At 43.4% G+C, this 18,574-nt stretch overlaps 2 protein-coding genes across 2 annotated transcripts; one reads left to right on the top strand and one right to left on the bottom strand.

Annotated features, from left to right (window-relative positions):
* The first annotated feature begins 260 nt into the window (after nucleotides 1–260).
* Nucleotides 261–3,811, top strand: kcnmb3 (potassium calcium-activated channel subfamily M regulatory beta subunit 3). The gene is made up of 3 exons (XM_069139466.1): nucleotides 261–394; nucleotides 1,409–1,583; nucleotides 2,152–3,811. Exons 1-3 carry the CDS (start codon nucleotides 276–278, stop codon nucleotides 2,518–2,520), a joined length of 663 nt encoding a protein of 220 aa, XP_068995567.1. The 5' UTR covers nucleotides 261–275; the 3' UTR covers nucleotides 2,521–3,811.
* LOC138192213 (phosphatidylinositol 4,5-bisphosphate 3-kinase catalytic subunit alpha isoform) lies at nucleotides 3,811–17,467 on the bottom strand. Its single transcript, XM_069139465.1, has 21 exons — nucleotides 17,122–17,467; nucleotides 15,862–16,277; nucleotides 15,418–15,627; nucleotides 15,042–15,292; nucleotides 14,436–14,681; nucleotides 14,140–14,225; nucleotides 13,192–13,297; nucleotides 12,377–12,529; nucleotides 11,630–11,764; nucleotides 11,299–11,423; nucleotides 11,034–11,115; nucleotides 10,715–10,879; nucleotides 10,470–10,573; nucleotides 10,084–10,255; nucleotides 9,001–9,107; nucleotides 8,563–8,684; nucleotides 8,032–8,110; nucleotides 7,594–7,764; nucleotides 7,326–7,443; nucleotides 7,081–7,232; nucleotides 3,811–6,836 (listed from the first exon to the last, which is right to left on the bottom strand). Exons 2-21 carry the CDS (start codon nucleotides 16,211–16,213, stop codon nucleotides 6,566–6,568), a joined length of 3,207 nt encoding a protein of 1,068 aa, XP_068995566.1. The 5' UTR covers nucleotides 16,214–16,277; nucleotides 17,122–17,467; the 3' UTR covers nucleotides 3,811–6,565.
* Between the last annotated feature and the right edge of the window lie 1,107 nt (nucleotides 17,468–18,574).

Genomic DNA, 18,574 nt, shown 5'->3' with positions numbered 1-18,574 from the left:
CTTCTATATTAAGAAAGAGCAGCCTTTGTGTCTAATAGACACAAAAACCGTCAATGCATCAAATTGAAGTCTGAATCGTAGCTGGATTTAATGGTTACATCCCCGCTATCCGTACGTGTGTGTGTGTGTGTGTGTGTGTGTGTGTGTGTGTGTGTGTGTGTGCGTGTGTGTTTATGTATGAGAGACCCAGGGAGCTCCACCACACAGCGGCGGTGCAGGAGCATGAGTGGAGTCGAGGAGCGGAGGGGCGTGGAGCGCCCGGAGCTCGGACCCAGATGCCGGTGTCGAGTGTCGGGGAGGACCGAGCCATCCTGCTGGGCTTCACCATGATGGCCTTCTCTGTGCTCATGTTCTTTGTGGTCGGCATCACTACGGTCAAACCCTATGTGAACAGGTACATGTGAACAGGTACATGTGAACGGGTACACTGCAGCCTGTCTGGTGATCATGCAGGATTGTTGTTAATAGACTGCACTGTGAATTATGTTGTTTTTTTTTTTTTTATCAAAAATAAAAATATCAGTTTGCGACAAAGCTACCATGAGCACAGTCAGGGCTGCCACTACCAGTTACTTTCATTATTGATTTATCTGTTGATATTTTGTTATAATTAATGGATAAATTATTTGGTTAAAAATGTCAAGCCAATAGTTCAAAACCAAGAGCTTAAATTCATAACAATATGAAACAGAGCAAGCACTTTTTTCTTGGTAAATGGCTTAAATTGATAACTGATAAACTAACTAATAGTAAAGTCAAATTATGATTCATAATTTATATATTTAAAAGAAATGTAACAAGGAAAAAGACTGAGCAAATCCTATAATATACCAAATAACCTATATCATAGATGTTATGGAACACCTTTGCGACAAAGTATAAAAACATTTAGCTATGTTATGAACAAAATGTGATTATGAGTATCTTTAAGCATTTTTATATTCATCATACATAACTTTTCTTTTTTTTCCAGGCAGCAATAGGCTTCCATAGTTATCATTATCAATGTGTGATTTATAGTATGTTCACTCTGGTAAACTGACAAAATATATAAATTATGATCTTGTAGATTTTGGATGGAATTAGTGTGTAGTTTAGTGTCCTGATAATCCAATTTGTATGTTCGAGGGCTGTTAATTGTTGCCAAAGGGAGTAACTTGGGGTTCAGTGTTTTGGGCACGTGGAGAGGAAGAGCCGGGGACCTTCTGATTGGTGGGCAACCCGCTCTACCAGCTGGGCCACAGCCGCCCAATGGCTCTCGGGTTGAAAGTTGCAAAATCCTTTGGAATTCACCGTCAGTGTCTGAGCCACATATCACGTCAGTCCATCCTGTGCCCGAGATGTTTGAATTAGTGCCTGTCTGCTGAGAGTTTGCCTCTCTGAACCTTCCCTGGCGGTTGTCCTCCAGTAACTGGGAGGAGGAGGCCGGCTGTGTGCTGCGGCAGACCGACATCCCGGAGGAGTGGGTGGACTGCAGAGGTGTGAGCACAATGCCGTGCCTCAGGGTGACGGTTAACCTCACTGCCTCCAATCAGGGGGCTTTTCTCCACTTTGACGAGGAGCCGGTTCTCTTCGCTACTGAGGTAAGGATTTATGGCAGGTTATTCCAGGTTAGAAGAAATTTCCTTACAGCTGTGCAAGCAGCAGGTTTGGATCTGCTTCAGGCTAGGTGGGGGCTTGTCGACTGTCAAAGAGGAGCATAAAGGCCCTGGAGCCTTTAGACTTCACTGTATGTCTCCGGACCACCACTGATATGTAGGACCACTCAGTCCAGAAGATCTTAATTTTACTTCTCTGAGTTTTATAGCAGGCGTGTAAGCAGGGACTTGAGAGAACACGTGAGTGAGAAGGCAAATAACCGAGCTGGAGTAGCTGGCAGGATGGAGAAGCAGCAGCACTCTTAATTCCTGTGCCCTTGTGAGTTAGCCAGCAGATATGATTTGGAGATGCTCTCATACTGCTCCATTCAGAGAGACTGTATGAAATATTTTTTCAGCACCAGTGTAGCAAACAGAGGCTAGAAAATGTTCTCCTTTCAGATGAGAAAAAACCTGAATCAAAGGCTCCCTTGCAGCTCATCTCAATGATTGCAGTTCCCGTAGCAAGCAGGTCACATGATAACGCATTATATACTTTATCTTTTATTTCCAGTGTTTCTACATACCTAAATGTGAAATGGACAGAAAAGCACTTCAAGATGAGGTCCAGAGAGTGAAGAGCAGCCTGGACGGTCAGCTGGGCAGCGCCTCATCGTGCCTCGCCGACCACGCGAGGCACCCCGACCACGTCATCCTGAGCATGAAGTACACTTTGAGCAAGGCCCTGTTCGCGCTGCTGTGGCCCTGCCTGATGCTGGGTGGTGGGGCTCTGCTGGTGGGACTCGTGAAGCTGACGCAGTGCTTGGCTCATCTGTCCTCTGAGGTTAGCAGTGAGGCCGCAAGGGGCAGGCTGGCTTCAAGACACACTCAGGGAAAACTGTACAGACTCCTGCGGAGGTCCAGCATGCAATCTCCTCCATGACGTGCCCAGTTTTTATTCTGCAATACGCCAAAAATACCACTCGTAATCACGTAACTGGTGCATCGTGTGAACAATAGTGCTGGTAGGTAAAAAAAAAAATGTTGGTTTTAAGTGTCAAAATCTGAATCAGTTTAGTGCCTTTCTAGCCGTAGACAAACAATATCAGAGCTTTGAAGATTTCCAAGCCCAGTTAGGATAGAGCAGCAGGGGGTTGTGGCACCTGAACAAACGCACATGGCCATAATATGTTGATGAAAAGATCCACAGTCTGTCCCGACACCCACACAACATGATTTCAAATGACTGATGTGTTAGATTCACCTCACCCGAGCTCGTGCCTTTATTGAGGAAGCATCCTTTGGATATCTGCTTCTTCAGCTGCCGAGTTCTCCACCAGCTCGTCTCCAGCTGGGTCGGTCTGCAGCCGCGTGCCGAGCAGGTAGCGCACTGTCGATCTTTAGAGCTGTTTTCTCTAAAAACAGCTACCTGCTGCGACCACACACACACACAAAAAAAAAAAAAAAAAAAAAAAAAAAAAAAGACAAGACGAGAGTGATGAGAGAGACAGAAACAGGGAAGTTACCTTCTGGTATGTCTTTTCAATACAGTCTGGCTAAGCTTTTGTCTTTAATTATACATAATACCAACTACCCTTCATTTTAACTATGAAAAATAATACAGTTAATGTAAGACTATACAATTTTGGATCATGTAAAGATAGTTACCGAGTTGCCAAATGCACAATAGAGGAGAATGTGACAAATGCGAAAGTCTTCAGCGATGACACTCCATCATCTTATTAAGAGGTGAGCGTTGAAAAGGAAATGTCTTAAACTGCACTGTAACTTTTATCCTATTTTTAGCTCGCTTAATGTTTTAATCACTGTTTTTAATGTTTTAATCACTGTTCTTAATTGTTTTTCAAATGTCCTTTTCTTTTGACTTATGTTTTGATGCTTTTAATGGTTTTGTGAAGCACTTTGAACTGCCTTGTTGTTATAATTTGCTATACACATAAACTTGCCTTGCAGTCGGCAGATGGAAAAACAGGGAGAGAGTGTGATAATCTTCCTGATTGAACATGCGCTGAGCTCCATTCCCAAGATGTTGTCTTCTTACTTGTTCACTTAGTGAAGAGTCTCGTGTGTAGTTTTCTGGGGAAAGATTAAGAAGACTTGTCTCATATTGTCAATGTTTTTCACAAAGCAAAACAATGCAGAAGTGCCTTGTAAATTAGACATTTTTATCACATGTATAACAATGCGATGTTGCCCAATAAATCTATAGTGACAGGGAGAAATGTTTTTATTCAACAGCACAATAAATGAATGCATACAGTTTCTTAACAGACATGGTCATATGAGGATGATTAAAAAAAAAAAAAAAAAAAAAAAAAAAGTATTTGAAGAGGTTTTTTTTTTATGATATATATACAGATGGATAGGTAACTAGCATGAGTCTGGTTCTTGTTTTCTTTTTTTCATACATGCAGGGTAGGTTCTCCTTCCTTATTGTGCTTACAGACTACCACTCAGGGCGACGTGAAGATGGTACTCTGACAACAGCATCGAGTCCTTGTTCTTCATTCACCTCTCTGCTTTGTCATTCATGTTTTTAAACAACCAGAGGCTGTCTGCTGCATTATTTTATGAGGATGGTGCATGTTCTGTGCGATTCCTCCGAGTGTGTGGTTTTTTTTTCTTCTTCTTTTTTTTTTTTTTTTTTTTTTTTGGTTAGCAGTTAACATATACGAGTTTGTTTACATTTAAAAATACAAAAATATATATTACCTCTGTAGTTATTCCAGGAAAAAAAAAGCATTTATAGTAGCAGTATCTGTTACCTTCATTGCGACTTTGTTGTACCTCAAACAAGTAACAAGGTCATTTCTATACATGAAATTCAAGTAAACAACATCCGGTCAAACAAAACAAAACAAAAAAGTAGAGAATTCGAGGACCTCATGCATAATGCAGTGTAAGAAACAAAACAACCAGAACAGGTACAAAGGGAAATAGCATCATTTAGATAGTTCTTCTATAAAGTACAGGGGGAGGCGGGGGGGGGGCGGGGGGCGGGGGGGGTGTTTCTCAGTGCGGGTCCGGCCCACTGCTCTGTATCCCGTACAGAAGCATCTCGGTAGGATCGGTTTCCTGAGCAGTTTCAAAGTCCTTACCCATGCACAGAAAACAGTAAGTGGACTTTTCAGACGAGACTCAAGTGTCCAGGAAACCGCCCTGTTGTGTATCATTTAAGTAAAGCTAGAACACTTAACGGACCTCTCACGTTTTACGAGTGCACGGTGATCAAACCTGCGGCGGCTGCTCTTCCACACGCAAGGGGCGACAATCACAGGGAAGAGTTAGGGACGAAGACACTTGGAAGGCTTTTAAAAAAATATCACTTCGGTTGCTTTGCTTGACCTGGATGTCGCGGGGTCTGGCAAATTTGAGGAGAGAAGTCTGTGATTGAGAACAAAGAGGCAAGCAAAACATCTCAGAGCTTTTCTTCTTTTTTCTTTTTTTTTTTTTTTACAGATGGCTTAGATCAGAGCTCCAAAGTTAGTTAGAAGCCTGGTGAGGAGACGGGAAAAAGGCCAAAAAGGTCCAAAGGTGTTTCTCAGTTCTTTTTGCTGGCAAGTAGACGATACTGTTACACTGCAGGACTGTGCATTTCTTTTTCTTTTTTTCCTTTTTTCTTCCATGTACAAAGTTCACGGACACACTTCTCAATGTGAGCATGTTGGTGGGGGGAGGGAGGATGCTGTTCTCTCTCTTGCCTTACTCTGACATCAACTTTGTTTTTCTTCTTCTTTTTTTTTTTTTTGCAGCATTACAGTACATGTCAGGATCACCACTTGCATAGTGTAACAGCACAGCACACAAAACAAACACTACACATCCTTGTTTTTGTTTCCCCCTGTGTTTTCCCATGTCAGCTGAATAACAACAAAAACAAAAAAAACAAAACCATGTTAAACAGCTGGCCATCGGAAAAGTTTCCATCTGCGTTCGGCTGGATGACGAAAAGGTTTGTGTCTCGACATGTGACACAGAATAATACTGATATACAAAACAAAACAAATACTGCGGAGATCAGTGCTATGAGTACACCAAGAGTTGGAATAGTAGTGACTATTTGTTTTTGTTTCTTTTAACGATAAGACTGCTGAGTAGTGGGGTTATACATTTAGTACTTTGGCTCAGTAAAAAATAGATTTGTAAAAGGAATATGTGCACCGAATGCATACAAGTATATGGATATACTGTTGTACAAAAGTCAGTTGTGACGTGGTTTTGGAGGACACGTCGTAGGTCGGCTACAAATCGGTCAGTTGCTCCAAAAAGTGTTAAATGCTAGTTTCTCCAGCAACACTTCCTCCATCGGTCTGAAGAGTTGCTGTTTAGATAATTGTCAGGGAAAATAATGATTCATGTGAGCACCTGCCAGCTCAATGTCCTTTCATTTCATCTGAGGTGATGAACACCAGCCTGGCCGATAACCCCTCCTCCCCCCACCTCTCATCTTCATCAGTTCAAAATAGGTAGTAGAAATAGTTCAGTTGCACTGTCTGGTCATCTTCAGAAAACCGCCGGCCGTGCTCACTTTATACCGCTTCATGATATTCTTCTCTCAATGCTGATGGTTGTTGATGTGTTGAAAGGAATAAAAAAAAAAAAAAAAATAAGAAAAATAAAATTTGTCCTTACTTGGTTCACATAAAGGCGAATTTTTGTCTTGTCGAGGTCCATTACACGTGTTAAGTTCCTATGAAGACGATGGATGGAATATAACTCCATCCTGCCTTCTGAAGTTCGTGATGCAGGGAGACAAATTTCAGACACATTTAGGCTTCATGTCCATGAAATCATCTCCTCTGAGCATCCTCAGTTTGTGGTGCTCTGGCGGGGAACGCTTCAGAGTTACACGCTGGCAGAAATATTAACCAGGCCTTATAGTGTGTTTGGGAAAATAACTACTCTTTTGGTTCTTCTTGGTTTGCGGTTGCTGCCACAGCTCTTTACTCGCCCCTCCTCCCCCCTGCCTAGTTCATGGCGTGCTGGCGAATGGTGTGGAAGATCCAGTCCATCTTGGTCGTCCAGCCGCCGTGGTGGGCGTCGTTCATCTGCTTCATGAAGTAGTCGAGGGCCTCCTGCTCGGACTTGTCCAGGGCCAGAGTCTTCCTGATGTAGGCGATGTCGTCGAACGACTGCAGCTCGGGCATCCCCGAGCCCAGCATCATGGAGAAGAGGTTGATGAAGAGGTTGGCGTGCTGCCGGATCGCCAGGTACGCCTTGTAACACATCTCCTGGAACCTGATGTGTGTGGGGGTGTGGGGGGGGGGGGATATTAAAAAAGCAGGAACGTAACATGAGGACGGAGAAAAGACGGACTTAAGAGGTGGGTTTAATTCAGCAAATACACCAAAGAATAGTCAAAAGTCGTATTTGATAAACCACCTCATCCGCCTGTTTGTTTCAGCTTCAGTATATTTAATAAGTCAATGATAGTTTCTTATTTGTTCTAAGGCAACAAACTCATGTCTGTCACTGCCATTACCTTTCAAACTCCCTCGTTTTGGTGCACTCTTGCGTTCCTTTGCTAATCACGATCAAGAAATCCTGCGTGAGCACAAAGGGTACGCGCTCTCTCTTGTACCCAAACTTCTTCTTTTTGTGGTCGAGGAAATGGCCAAAGTCTATGTGGAACAGCTGTGGACACAGATCAAAGTAACACATTAAATAGTCATTCAAGAAAGAAACAGGAAGTATGCATTAAGAAAGAATTATGGTTGGAATTTTTACCTGTCCGTCATCTTTGACCATAATGTTGCTATTGTGCCTGTCGCCTATGCCCAGGATAAACGTGGCTACACAGTAGCCAGCGCACGACCGCGTGAACAGATCAATGGCCTGGTCGTACCTGAGATCAAACAGGTGGAAAATACGCCAGATCAGAGATGATCCAACGCAAACAAGCTGCAATATTGATGTAAGTCTTCACATTTATCTTCATACTAACACTTACACCTCCCTGCTCAGCACATAAACTGTATAAACCACTGTGACTCACATCTCTCCCTTGTTCTTATCCTTGAGCCACTGATGCAGCGTGTGGCTGTTGAACTGCAGCGCCCCCTTCAGGCCGCCTTTACACTGGATCTGCATGATGGTGTGAGAGTTCCTCACCACCTCGATCAAACCCACACAGTCGCCGATTGACAGGCAGCCGTACGGCAGCATCCTGAGACAGCAAGTGGAAGAACACATAAGAAGAAGAAGAAGAAGAAGAAGAAGAAGAAGAAGAAGAAGAAGAAGAAGAAGAAGAAGAAGAAGAAGAAGAAAAAAAAAAAAGAGTCAGTCAGCAATGGACTTTATATTACATGACCCGAGGTGGTTGGCAGGGGCTGGCGCTGATCTGCATGCCAGTGAGGAGTGCAGAACATGAAAGGTCCGCTGCCCGTTAATGTGTACCTGCATCCCTGCTGTCATGGCGAAGCGAGGAGCCTACCTGAGATCAAGGCCTTGGTTCTGCCAGATGTTCTCCATTATCCTAATGATCTGCAGCGTCAGCATGTCCTGCCTCAGATCTGCAGAGGCAAGGAGAGACAAGTAGGCGGATGACAGCGAGGTGAATATTAACTGCTTAGCTGCTTTGATCAACTCCATGATGCATTATGGAGCAGAGCTTTCAGTCAGCTTGGTCACAGATGCTGCAGCAAAAAAAAAAAAAAAAAAAAAAACCCAAGCAGCTGCGGTAAGGTGGGATTCAGATAACGTGTCGGTCTCTGTGAGTCCTGTAGGAGCGTACAGTAGATAGGTTTGTATTTGTGTGCCGTACAGCCTGCAGGCTTTCACTGAATTATACTCAGGAAGAGCTGCAGGCGTGCGTGTGCGTGTGCGTGTGCGCGCGTGTGTGTGTGTGTGTGTGTGTGTGTGTGTGTTTGTGTGTGTGAGAGAGAGAGATGAGACAGCGGTGGCCGAGAAGAGATAGCAGCGGGATGAGAGATCAGAGTGGGAAATACACAGAGGCAAAACTCACCGTCTCCATTTTTAAAGATGATTTCGTTGTTCTGAAAGAGCAGCTCTGACATCATATCAGGGTTTTCCCAGTTTAGCCAAAGTGGTCGCTTTGCTGATGACATCATCCTGCATTCCTCCAGGCTAAAACAAAAACATGGATATTTTTAAGCGGGGGAAAAAATATAGAGGAAGTTGCTCATGAGTCCTGACTCACAACAACGCTCCACAAACAGTGAGTTCATCATGACCCTAAATGTACTTTTACACACACACACACACACACACACACACACACACACACACACACACACACACACACACACACACACACACACACTTTGACAACATGGGATGATATTGACGAGGAAATAAGGTGAAAGCAACACCTGCGGAGGAGATCAGAATTAAATGGAAACCCTTTGAGATCACAGAGATCAATAAGAGAGTGCTGATGTACCGGAGGTTTCCCAGCTGATGTGCTGGATTCAGTGGGGAGGTGAAGCTCTGCAGCGCGTCCATGTAGTCCGGCCTTCTCATCTGTTCCACCAAAAACTTCATTTGAACCTTGCAAGAGATAAACGAATGCGTCGGTTAGAAATATCCTGCAGCAGTAGGTCAGTCTGGTAAATATGCAGTAAGTCGTGTCGATTCCCTGCTGCTTTTCTTCAGTGAAATGATTCATCTCTCATAATGAGGAGGGACATTAGGTAATGACATGCACCCTCTGGTGGCCACGTTGGACGTCCACAGCTTTAACACTGACAAGTAAAAATGGTTTGAGATTTTGCGGCATATGATTGATCTAAAAAAGCAGCAGGTGGACTGGTTTTGTGCCGAGCGGATCATTGGTCATTTTATCGTAGACACAAACAGTTACAGATTCACATCAGCGGCGGTGGCCATGTCACAGCCAGAACCGGAGGAAAACAGCATTTTGCCCGTCAAATTAGCTCCAAAACTCACTTTTAGCCTTCAGATTCGTTAAGAAAAAATTTATTTCTTGATTATTACAGATGGGACCATATCTACAAGTTACTTTAATAGTGTTAATTCTTCATTACTGCCTGGTATCTTTATTTTTCTCCAAGAACACAACTCTTATATCCTTGCTCTCGCATCTGTACTCGTTGCTGTTTTTTGTGTTAGTGTAAACTCCAGTCGTCCAAGAGGCATAATACGGCTTTTATTTTGAAAAGCCTATGTTAATCGTGGACCATCCTTAACAGCAGCTTAAAGACAACCACAGCAAAGTAAAAGCGATTAGAATTGAACACACATTTTTTTGCCCCATTTTACTCGTAGTTCAATTTTATTTAAGTATCAACTTTTGACTATTACTGTAAGGATCACTTTAATTTTTTTTGAAATATCTCATCACACTTTGGTTGAATATATTTCTCTGTGAGCGTTCAGAAAAAAGCAACTGTCCAACTATCATCCCTCCACTAGATTGTGGCATCTCTGTGGCCAGATTGGGCCAGATGTTGTCAGGATTAAACCCAACGATTCAGCGGATCACAATTAACAGCTGTCAGATTACCTTCTGTGCCTCATCTTTTTTCTCCTGTTTGAGGAGGTCGGTGAGATTGATGAGTTTCTCCATGGCCTCCACCTGCCGGCTTAGGTGCTTCAGATACATGCCGCAGGCCCGGCAGTACGACTCCAGCAGCAGGCCGAACCGCTGGCTCACCGTCTTGTTGTGCATCTCTGACCTTCACAAATATAAGGCAAAAATAACACTAAGAGGTTGTGTCCCAAACAAAAATGTGTAGAAAACATGGACTGACGTCCGACATTTTCAAACTTTCTTACATTCAACAGTAATTGGGACCAGAGGGTTAAGTGACATTTAAAACATCAGTTTAACCTTTCACATACAAACAGCTCCAACTTCCTGAGAGAAGACCTTTTTTTAAATGAACTCACTTTAAATGCCAGAAGAAGAAATGTCCTATCCTCTGATTGGTTAATGCCTTTTTCAGCAGGAAGCGTGCAAGTGGGTTATCAAGGTACTGCTCGTACTTTAAAACCTGGGCACAGAAAATATGGAAGATAACTTCAGTATATCAACCTGAAACATTTTCCGACTCATGAGAATAACATGTCACAATGAAAAAGGTTCACATTGTTTACTTCATTTATATTTGCAGCCACACGAGGACGCATCGTACCTGAACCAGCTGAATAAGGTACTGAGAGAGTTTGTCATCGGTTAGGTATTTCTCAAGGCACTTTACGGCAAACTCTCGGATCATCGGATCGGGGAAGTTGCAGTCCAGCAACTCCATGGCTTGTTCTGGCTTGATAGCAGGCCAGTCCTTCAGAAGGCAATACATCTGAAATACAAGAAAAATATCACTGACTACAGATATATATTTCAGTATTGTTACAATTTTAAGCAACCCCGCAATGTGCAAGAGTGTGTGATAGCAGGCACAGTTGTGTACCTTCTAAAATAAAGGTGTGTCAGCGGTAGAAACCTGAGCTTACCTGTGCAACCTCATCCCTGGAGTTCCATTTCACAGCCAAGAGGATCTTGGGAAGGATCTCTGGCAGATTGGTGCAGTCGTGTCTAAAATAGTTTGAGGAAAAAAACAAATTGGTTATAACTTTTCTTACATACGTCAACATCAGCCCCATAGGGTCGATGACTTTTCTGTTAAATATAGTGGGTGTGATGACAAAATGCTAATCCAAACAGACTCATACATCATCAAAAACCCATTCTGATAGAATACAACCACACACACATTACCTGTGCCGCCACAGGAAGTCTTTCTCCTGCTCAGTGATTTCAGACAGCGGGTCTCGGTTACATACTTGGCGTAGCTGCTCATTGTCGCTGTCGGTTAGGGGGTTGTCACGGGCCAGTCTGTTGCTCTACGACACCATACAACACGGTTTATTAAAATAAACTGAATAGCGCTGCGAGGAGTCCGCTGGCACTTGTCACATTAAGCTGGTGATATTAAGTTTCTGTGCGTGTGGTGCACATGAACTATGATGTGGCAGCTGCTCAGAATGAAAATCTGATCTCAAACCAATGTAATAGAAAAACAAAAACAAATAAGTGCTCGTTTTCTTACCAAACTGGTGTGGCAGTAGTTAAAGCCCAGCTCTCTGGATATATTCCAGTTTGCATGGTCCTCAATGGTGGTCATGTCGGGGAACTTGACAGGGCTGCTGAAATGGTCAAACTCCAGCTCCAGACAAGGGGTTTCCTGTGTGTGTGTGTGTGTGTGTGTGTGTGTGTGTGTGTGTGTGTGTGTGTGTGTGTGTGTGTGTGTGTGTGTGTGTGTGTGTTTTTTAGAAAATGGTGAAAGGGGAGAGGTCATTCAAGGTGTTTAATCAAAGAAAGGTGCCTGTGTCAATGAGTAATTAATTAAATGGGATAAGAAGCTTGGTTGCTTATATCGAGGCGGCTTAAGTCCAGCTCTCAAAGTGTACAGGTTGTCACCAGCTCGATTAAAACTGGGTCAGGAGGCTTAGAGGTCAGTAGCTGGCACAAGCATAACACAGTAGGTTAAAAGCCTGAAATGTTGACAATTTGTGCAAAAATTTGATCTTAGTGCTTCATAATGATTCACATAACTGAAAGACATTATAATACTAATATTTCTGGCACACACAGTTTTGTATTTTCTTTACAAAAACATGTTTTCTAGTTAATAAAATAACTACTAATAAATAATAACAATAAAATGTTTTTTTTTTAAAGTGTTCAATCGCACTACTGTTAAAAAAATAAATAAATAAATTTAAAAAAAACTGGAGGAAGGACAAACAGCGAGTGAGCATTATTTATGTTTATAATGTTGACGTTTGCCGCTCACCTTGTTGGGGTTGGAGCCTGTGACGCCGATAGGGTTGAGCAGGTCCTCCAGGCCGTGTGGGACCGGCCACAGGTTGAGAGCCATCTTCCCTGCCACGAGTGTGTGGGTGTAGTCAAACAGGTTGATGTTGCCCCAGGCCAAGGGACAATGCTCCTACAGGAAAGACACACAGGAAAAGATGATACATATGAAAATCATTAGAAAAACAACAGCTCGGGGTTATGGAACAGACAGGTGCAGTGAAGAACAAAGGGAATATTGTGTTATATATATATATATCGACTTGTATTCAAAAAATAATCAACTGTGAATAGATTGAAGCAGGAACAAATGTGAAATGTATGAAACTGGTTTTAGCTGATCATGATTGCCACTAAAAACTGGGTGCACAACATACCACGGTCATTTTCTCCAATTTGAGGCATCATATCAGATTTGACTACTGCAGGAAGTAACAAAACAAAAAGTAGCAGCCACAATGAGCTTGCAGATGAAGAGCTGCACAATTCCAGCTCTCTCCGCTCTGCCCCGCTCTCGTGTGGGAAACTACTCAAGCTATGCACACCATGAAATCAAATCGCATTTGCTCCTGACCTACTGGAAAAGAGCCAATTACTGATTGACTCCTTCATTAAAACAAGTCTTGTTTATTTGCATGCGACCACTCAGTCTTTTGATATATTTCTGACAAAACAACTGCTCAGGGAGGGTTTGCTGTAGAATTAAACTGCACTTGTTGGTATCGCCCAAGTCAAAGAATTGTGAAATTTTTAAGGGTTTTAATGTTAATACAGCATTTCTGTTATGCCGCAAACCTCTTTAGCTCCTTTCCTTCCTTTCACAGAGCAGATGGATAAGCAGAGTCGGGCAGCTCTGGGAATTTCTGGAATGTACATGTCGTAGTTCAGCCACTCGTTCCACCTGGAATCAACCGGAAAACAACAATCAATATAATCAATCACATTACTGACACAAAGCTCGGTGAAATCCGAACATATGGAACGTTACTCTTTGGTTTCGTCCACACAAATATGTATTCTTTCTAAATGCAAACAATCTCCATCTACACGAGCGTTTTAAAATCACTTCAGAAATAATTGACGTCCATACCAACACATCTGGAAAACACATCACGTGACCGTTCACATTTACTGGCCACATACAACACTCCTACACTGTGGTGACATATCAGATTCTGTGACACGTTGTGTTTGCCGGGTTTAGGCATGAGGTGGGAGATGGTTTGGGTAAGAACTCCAGCGTCGGTCAGAGAATCCGATGGGTCACCCAAACACGGGAACTGTAGCAAGCCATTCATATAACAGCCTGCCATGTGCACATGTAGGCAGTCGTAGCATTATAACATAAAGAATTTTACTGTACAACAGCTGCTAGCATCGACAAGGTCATCCTTGCCTGTAATCTACTATCCATGTTGAATTAACCACTGGTAGTCAAGCCTGATATTGTTTTGCTTTCTTCTGGAAAAGCGTCATGTGATTGGGACGTGACAATTCAGGGAAGAAGAAGACCCACTTGTGGATCGAAGTCGGTATACTCGTTTTCTAAACTGTCAGCCTGCCCAGACAAAAAAATTGAATCCTGGAGTTTTAAAACTGAAACGGGGTCAGCAGCGTTTTCAATAGTCTCCGTTTTAGAGGGTCGAAAATGCCGGAGTCGTGCGGACGCTGGGCGTAAACACAAGTTTTACATTTCAAAACAAAACTGTATTAGTATGGACGTAATCTTTAATACTGCGGTACCTGGGGTTTGAGCAGGGCACACGCTGAGTGTTGACGTTGTCACACAACTGCTCTCCACCGTGGTAGATCCCAGTCCTGACGTAGATCTAGATGAGCAACAATAACAGATTTATACACTAATCCAGTCAATTAACAAAGATATCCGTCAGCACGATCCTGACTGAGAAGGACAGAGACGCTTTGCAACATCATCTCTTAACCTCTGAGGTACTGAGATGCGAGATTACAGTCAGAATATATTCAAAGAAAACAAAACTAGGTAGTCACAGCACGACATTAATGCACTACAGCTGTACCTTGTCAATGTCTCTGATGTTGACATTGACATAAGTGGCGCAAAGTATCTTGATCCTCAGCGTCCCGTTGATCGTCCACAGAGACTTGGTGGCCGTTTCCCCGTTCATGTAGGGCGTTGCTGTGGATATCCGCCTCGCATACGACGGCATGGCGAAGTTGTCCATGGGCAGTTGGGAATACAGGCTGTCTTTTGCCATCAGCATCAAGTTGGGCATCCTTCCCAGCATGATACAGCTGCGCACATACTGCCGAGGACACACAGAGTGACATTTTCAACGAGCTGCGATTGTGACGCTAGTCATGTAGTGTGACATTTTCAAGCCGTTCATACAATTTATTGGCTAATCAGCACGTAAATTATAAGAATTTACAATCGCAATTCAGGAATAACTGACATATTCAGCACTTTGTACTAACATAGTGTCGTGTATGGTCTTTTCTTGAATCAGCATGTTTTACAAGCAGAAGGTTTCCTCATAAATCTAATTTCATGTCATGAATGTCAAGTACATTTGTGTTGGATGATAATTTGATGTGAAGTGGATCTCTTCCCCTCTAAGTACAATAGCATCAGATGCAGCTCGGCAAAGATTAAATTAGATTACCTTGTACTGACTCAGAGGGTATTTCTCCAGTAAGTACTCATCACAGCCACAGACTTTGAGGATGTACTTTCCCTGATACTCTTGCACACACATCTTTAACTGCTCCTGGGAGAGCAGCATGCTGCGCGTCTTCTTCCGGATGGCCTCGGCAATCACCTGCTCCGGCACGTAATCGTGGTTGATCTTCAGGGTATACTTCTGTTTATCGTTGCTGGGTGAAACGATGACCCAAATGACCACGATGATTTGACCTGAGGGAAAGAAAACCGATCAAATATGGTGTTTTGTTTGTTTTTATACACAGACAAGGCACATACAGAGGAATCTGCAGATTACCGCAAACATTTGCCGCCCACCACGGAGCAAAATGTCTTACCTTTATCTAGCTTGTTATAGATGTGCCTGGGAAGCTCTACTGAGGACTCTACGTTGGGAGGGTAGACGTACAGAGCTCTACTGTGAGGTCCATTACTGTCTCTGAGGTCCACAGCTTCTTTGCAAACGTTTAAAATGTTCCTTCTGAAGTCCTGCACTTCTGGGTCTTTCACCAAGTCAAACTCACATATAGGCATTCCTATGGCAAACCCTACAAGGAAAAAAAAAAAAAAAAAAGGTGTGTATCCTTTATCCTAAAAATCTTTTAAGACTCCCTCTCACAACATAAAATAATAATACATCACAATATAATCCATATAGCCAGTATTATACAGCATTATGTTCATCTTTCTCACTACAGGTAATGACACCGCCAAGACCAACTTACATTACCGTGGAGTACAATATGTAGTGTTATATGCACATAATGAGTCAAGAGCCATACCTATTTCTCTGTTGAGAATTTTCTCTTCTCTGTTGCCCACTGGCTCAATAACTTTGAGGAAGGCCTGGAACAGCCTAAGATCGCACAGCCTCCGGGTCTCATCATAAAACTCCTCCCGCTCTGCCTCTTGGGTGACACTGACAAAGATGTAGGAGCTCTCCTCTTGCAGCAGATGGTAGAGAGGGTACTTCCTGGCCTCTTTGAAAAGCTCATGCTTGACTGTGATAAGTGTGGCCTCCCGGAGGCACTCCAATGTGAGAATCATGCCATTTGGCAGAAGGCAGTCCACCAGGATGCTGGGGGGCATCAAGTGCATCCCCCATAGTTCTCCTGAGGAGGGTCTGGGAGGCATGGTCGGGCCGGCAAATCCGCTCTATTCAGAGCCTGGTAATTACCAGATGAGCGATGTCAACCAACTGCCAGGAAAAAAAAAGAAAAAAAAGAAAAAGGAAACAAAATGACATAAGGAACCTTGACTTGTGTACAATGGTGGGAGATATTTGACTTCAGTAGTTGCACAGTGACAGACTGTAACAAGGCCAAGTACATACAGCCAGGGACATCCAGATTTAACAGTGATTACGGTTTTTTGGGGGGGAAATATTGTGTAATTGCATGATCGGGGGAACACCTCTATCATCACATCATCACTGTATCGTGGTTTTTTTGGGGAGGAAACAGGTTCAAATCGCTCAGTTTGTCAGACAAGTAGAAGCAATAGATTTAATAGAAGCACAGTCAACTCGCTTTAAAGCGAAGATGTCAACCATCTAAACTATAACACGACTCATCACCACATCACAGGAGGAAGATCTGCTCACGACACCGGACACATGTCCGGTGATGTCGACGTTAAGGACTCCGAAAACCATGTAAACAAACTTGTTAGCTCGCAAACATTAGCCACGCATTGAGTTAAACGAGTCTCGTGTTTTAGCTTCTTTTTTTTTCTTCTTTTTTTTGTTTTAATCCTTTTGAGTTTTACAGCCACCACCCACCCCGGACGAGTCGGAGCTGTTTTGTTTGACGGTGTAACTTTAGTCCGGTGCTTGTTTCTGATCAAACCCGATGTCGTCGGTGAAAGCCTCGCCTCGGCACACGAGCTAAATTTAGTCTGACGGTCCCGGAATAAAAAAAAACAAAACAAATAAATTTAAAAAAAAAAAGGAGCCGCTGCCCGGCGGCTTCGTCGCGACTGAAAGCTGGAGGGGGGGTCGATGTTTCAAGAAACAACAAATCAAAACCCAGATGTGAAGCTACCTGTGTCAGATAGCCGACGCCGCCCGGTTAGCCGCGGAGCTAGTCAACCATTAGCTGCGGCTAGCCGAGGAAATCCCATCCGCGCCCCGCTCGGGGAGCCTCAAGCAGCGGCGCTAGCGCTGTCGTTCGTCCATCCAAAACGAGGACAGCGCAGGGAGGAAAGACGCCCCTAGCTCCCGACGACGTTGTTGTTGTTGTTGTTGTTGTTGTTATTGTTGTTGTCGTGAAGGCGAGGAGCGAGTCTACAGGACTTCACGGTGCTCTTCATCGCGCCGTCCCCCCCCGGAAAAAAAAACTGAGCCGCACTTGTTTGTTAGCGCGCTAGCTCCACGCAGCTAGCAGGGCTCATCCTCTCGGACCGCCCTCCCGCACGGTGTCATGAGACGGGGGGAGGAGGGGGGGGATTCACCGGGGACCGGAGGAGGGGGGGACCGGGGGGGGGGGACGGGGGGGGACCCGCCTGTACGCTGGTTTAGTGATTCATCCGAACAATTTCCGACGTCGAGCCCACGAGGAAAACAAAGTTATTACGTCGTTCATAAAGTCACATGAGCGCCGTCTTCCTCCAGAGGAGATATTCAACGACTCCCCCTCCGTGAACCGCATTTCACCGCCCTTTGTGCTTTATCCCCCCCCCCCATTAAGTTCCCCAGCCTGCTGTTGAATAGATACAACTATTTCAATGAAGGCAGTGATCAAAGGAACAGAGGAACCTAACACGTGTTCCCATTACTCAGCGTTTGGTGTGAGTAACTTGGCACATCCATCGTTGTAGAAGCCATATTCAAGAATAAGGATTATGTGTTGTCAGTATTATGTGTTTTGATGCAGGTCTGGATTTTTTTATTTTTTTTAAAAATTGTATTCTATCATTAAAATACGAGAAAAAAAAAAGGAGAAGGAAGCTACATTTACTCAGGTACTGTACTTAAGTACAAATTTGAAGTACTTGTACTTCACTTGAGTATTTAAATGTTATGTAACGATATGCTTCTACTCTAAAAGATTTATCTGACAGCCTTAGTTACTGTCGCTACTTTTCAGATAAAAAAATGTCATCCATTTCCTGTCTATGAAAACCATGTATCTCCGTGTGTTGATTTTGCACATTTCTGATAAACTCAATAGTTGCGTGGTCCTTTATGATTTGAAAAAATGATTCTGCCTCTTCTGAAACCAAAAGAAACTATTTAAAACCCTGTTGGATGAGCTAGAAAATGCATCGTCACAAAGCTGAAAACAGAACTGTGTCTGAACTTGTTGACCTTTTGGACATACATGGTTCTTCTGTGTATTTCTCTCTGATAGAATATCATGCATGAATGGAGATTCAACTAACCAACAGTTTATAAAGTAGTCAAAATGAGCTCAACTTTAAATAATCACACCAGTAACATGCAAAATCCACATTGATGCTGTCGTAATATAAATCCTTAAACATCATATACACCGA

This window comes from Embiotoca jacksoni, unplaced genomic scaffold (assembly GCF_022577435.1).
Source record: "Embiotoca jacksoni isolate LCO1_2020_lvr unplaced genomic scaffold, fEmbJac1.0.p SCAF_83, whole genome shotgun sequence".
Taxonomy (NCBI): Eukaryota; Metazoa; Chordata; class Actinopteri; family Embiotocidae; genus Embiotoca; species Embiotoca jacksoni.
This window is presented reverse-complemented; position numbering and strand designations above follow the sequence as displayed.

Bases quoted from the DNA above. Each gene is read 5' to 3' on its own strand.
- LOC138192213 (XM_069139465.1), bottom strand. From the start codon at position 16,213: ATGCCTCCCAGACCCTCCTCAGGAGAACTATGGGGGATGCACTTGATG. The intron at 14,226-14,435 runs GTACAGCTGTAG...TTGCTCATCTAG, and splicing joins ACATCAGAGACATTGACAAG to ATCTACGTCAGGACTGGGAT. The intron at 7,765-8,031 runs GTAGGCTCCTCG...TTGCTGTCTCAG, and splicing joins AACCAAGGCCTTGATCTCAG to GATGCTGCCGTACGGCTGCC.
- kcnmb3 (XM_069139466.1), top strand. From the start codon at position 276: ATGCCGGTGTCGAGTGTCGGGGAGGACCGAGCCATCCTGCTGGGCTTC. The intron at 395-1,408 runs GTACATGTGAAC...GTTGTCCTCCAG, and splicing joins GTCAAACCCTATGTGAACAG to TAACTGGGAGGAGGAGGCCG. The intron at 1,584-2,151 runs GTAAGGATTTAT...TTTTATTTCCAG, and splicing joins CGGTTCTCTTCGCTACTGAG to TGTTTCTACATACCTAAATG.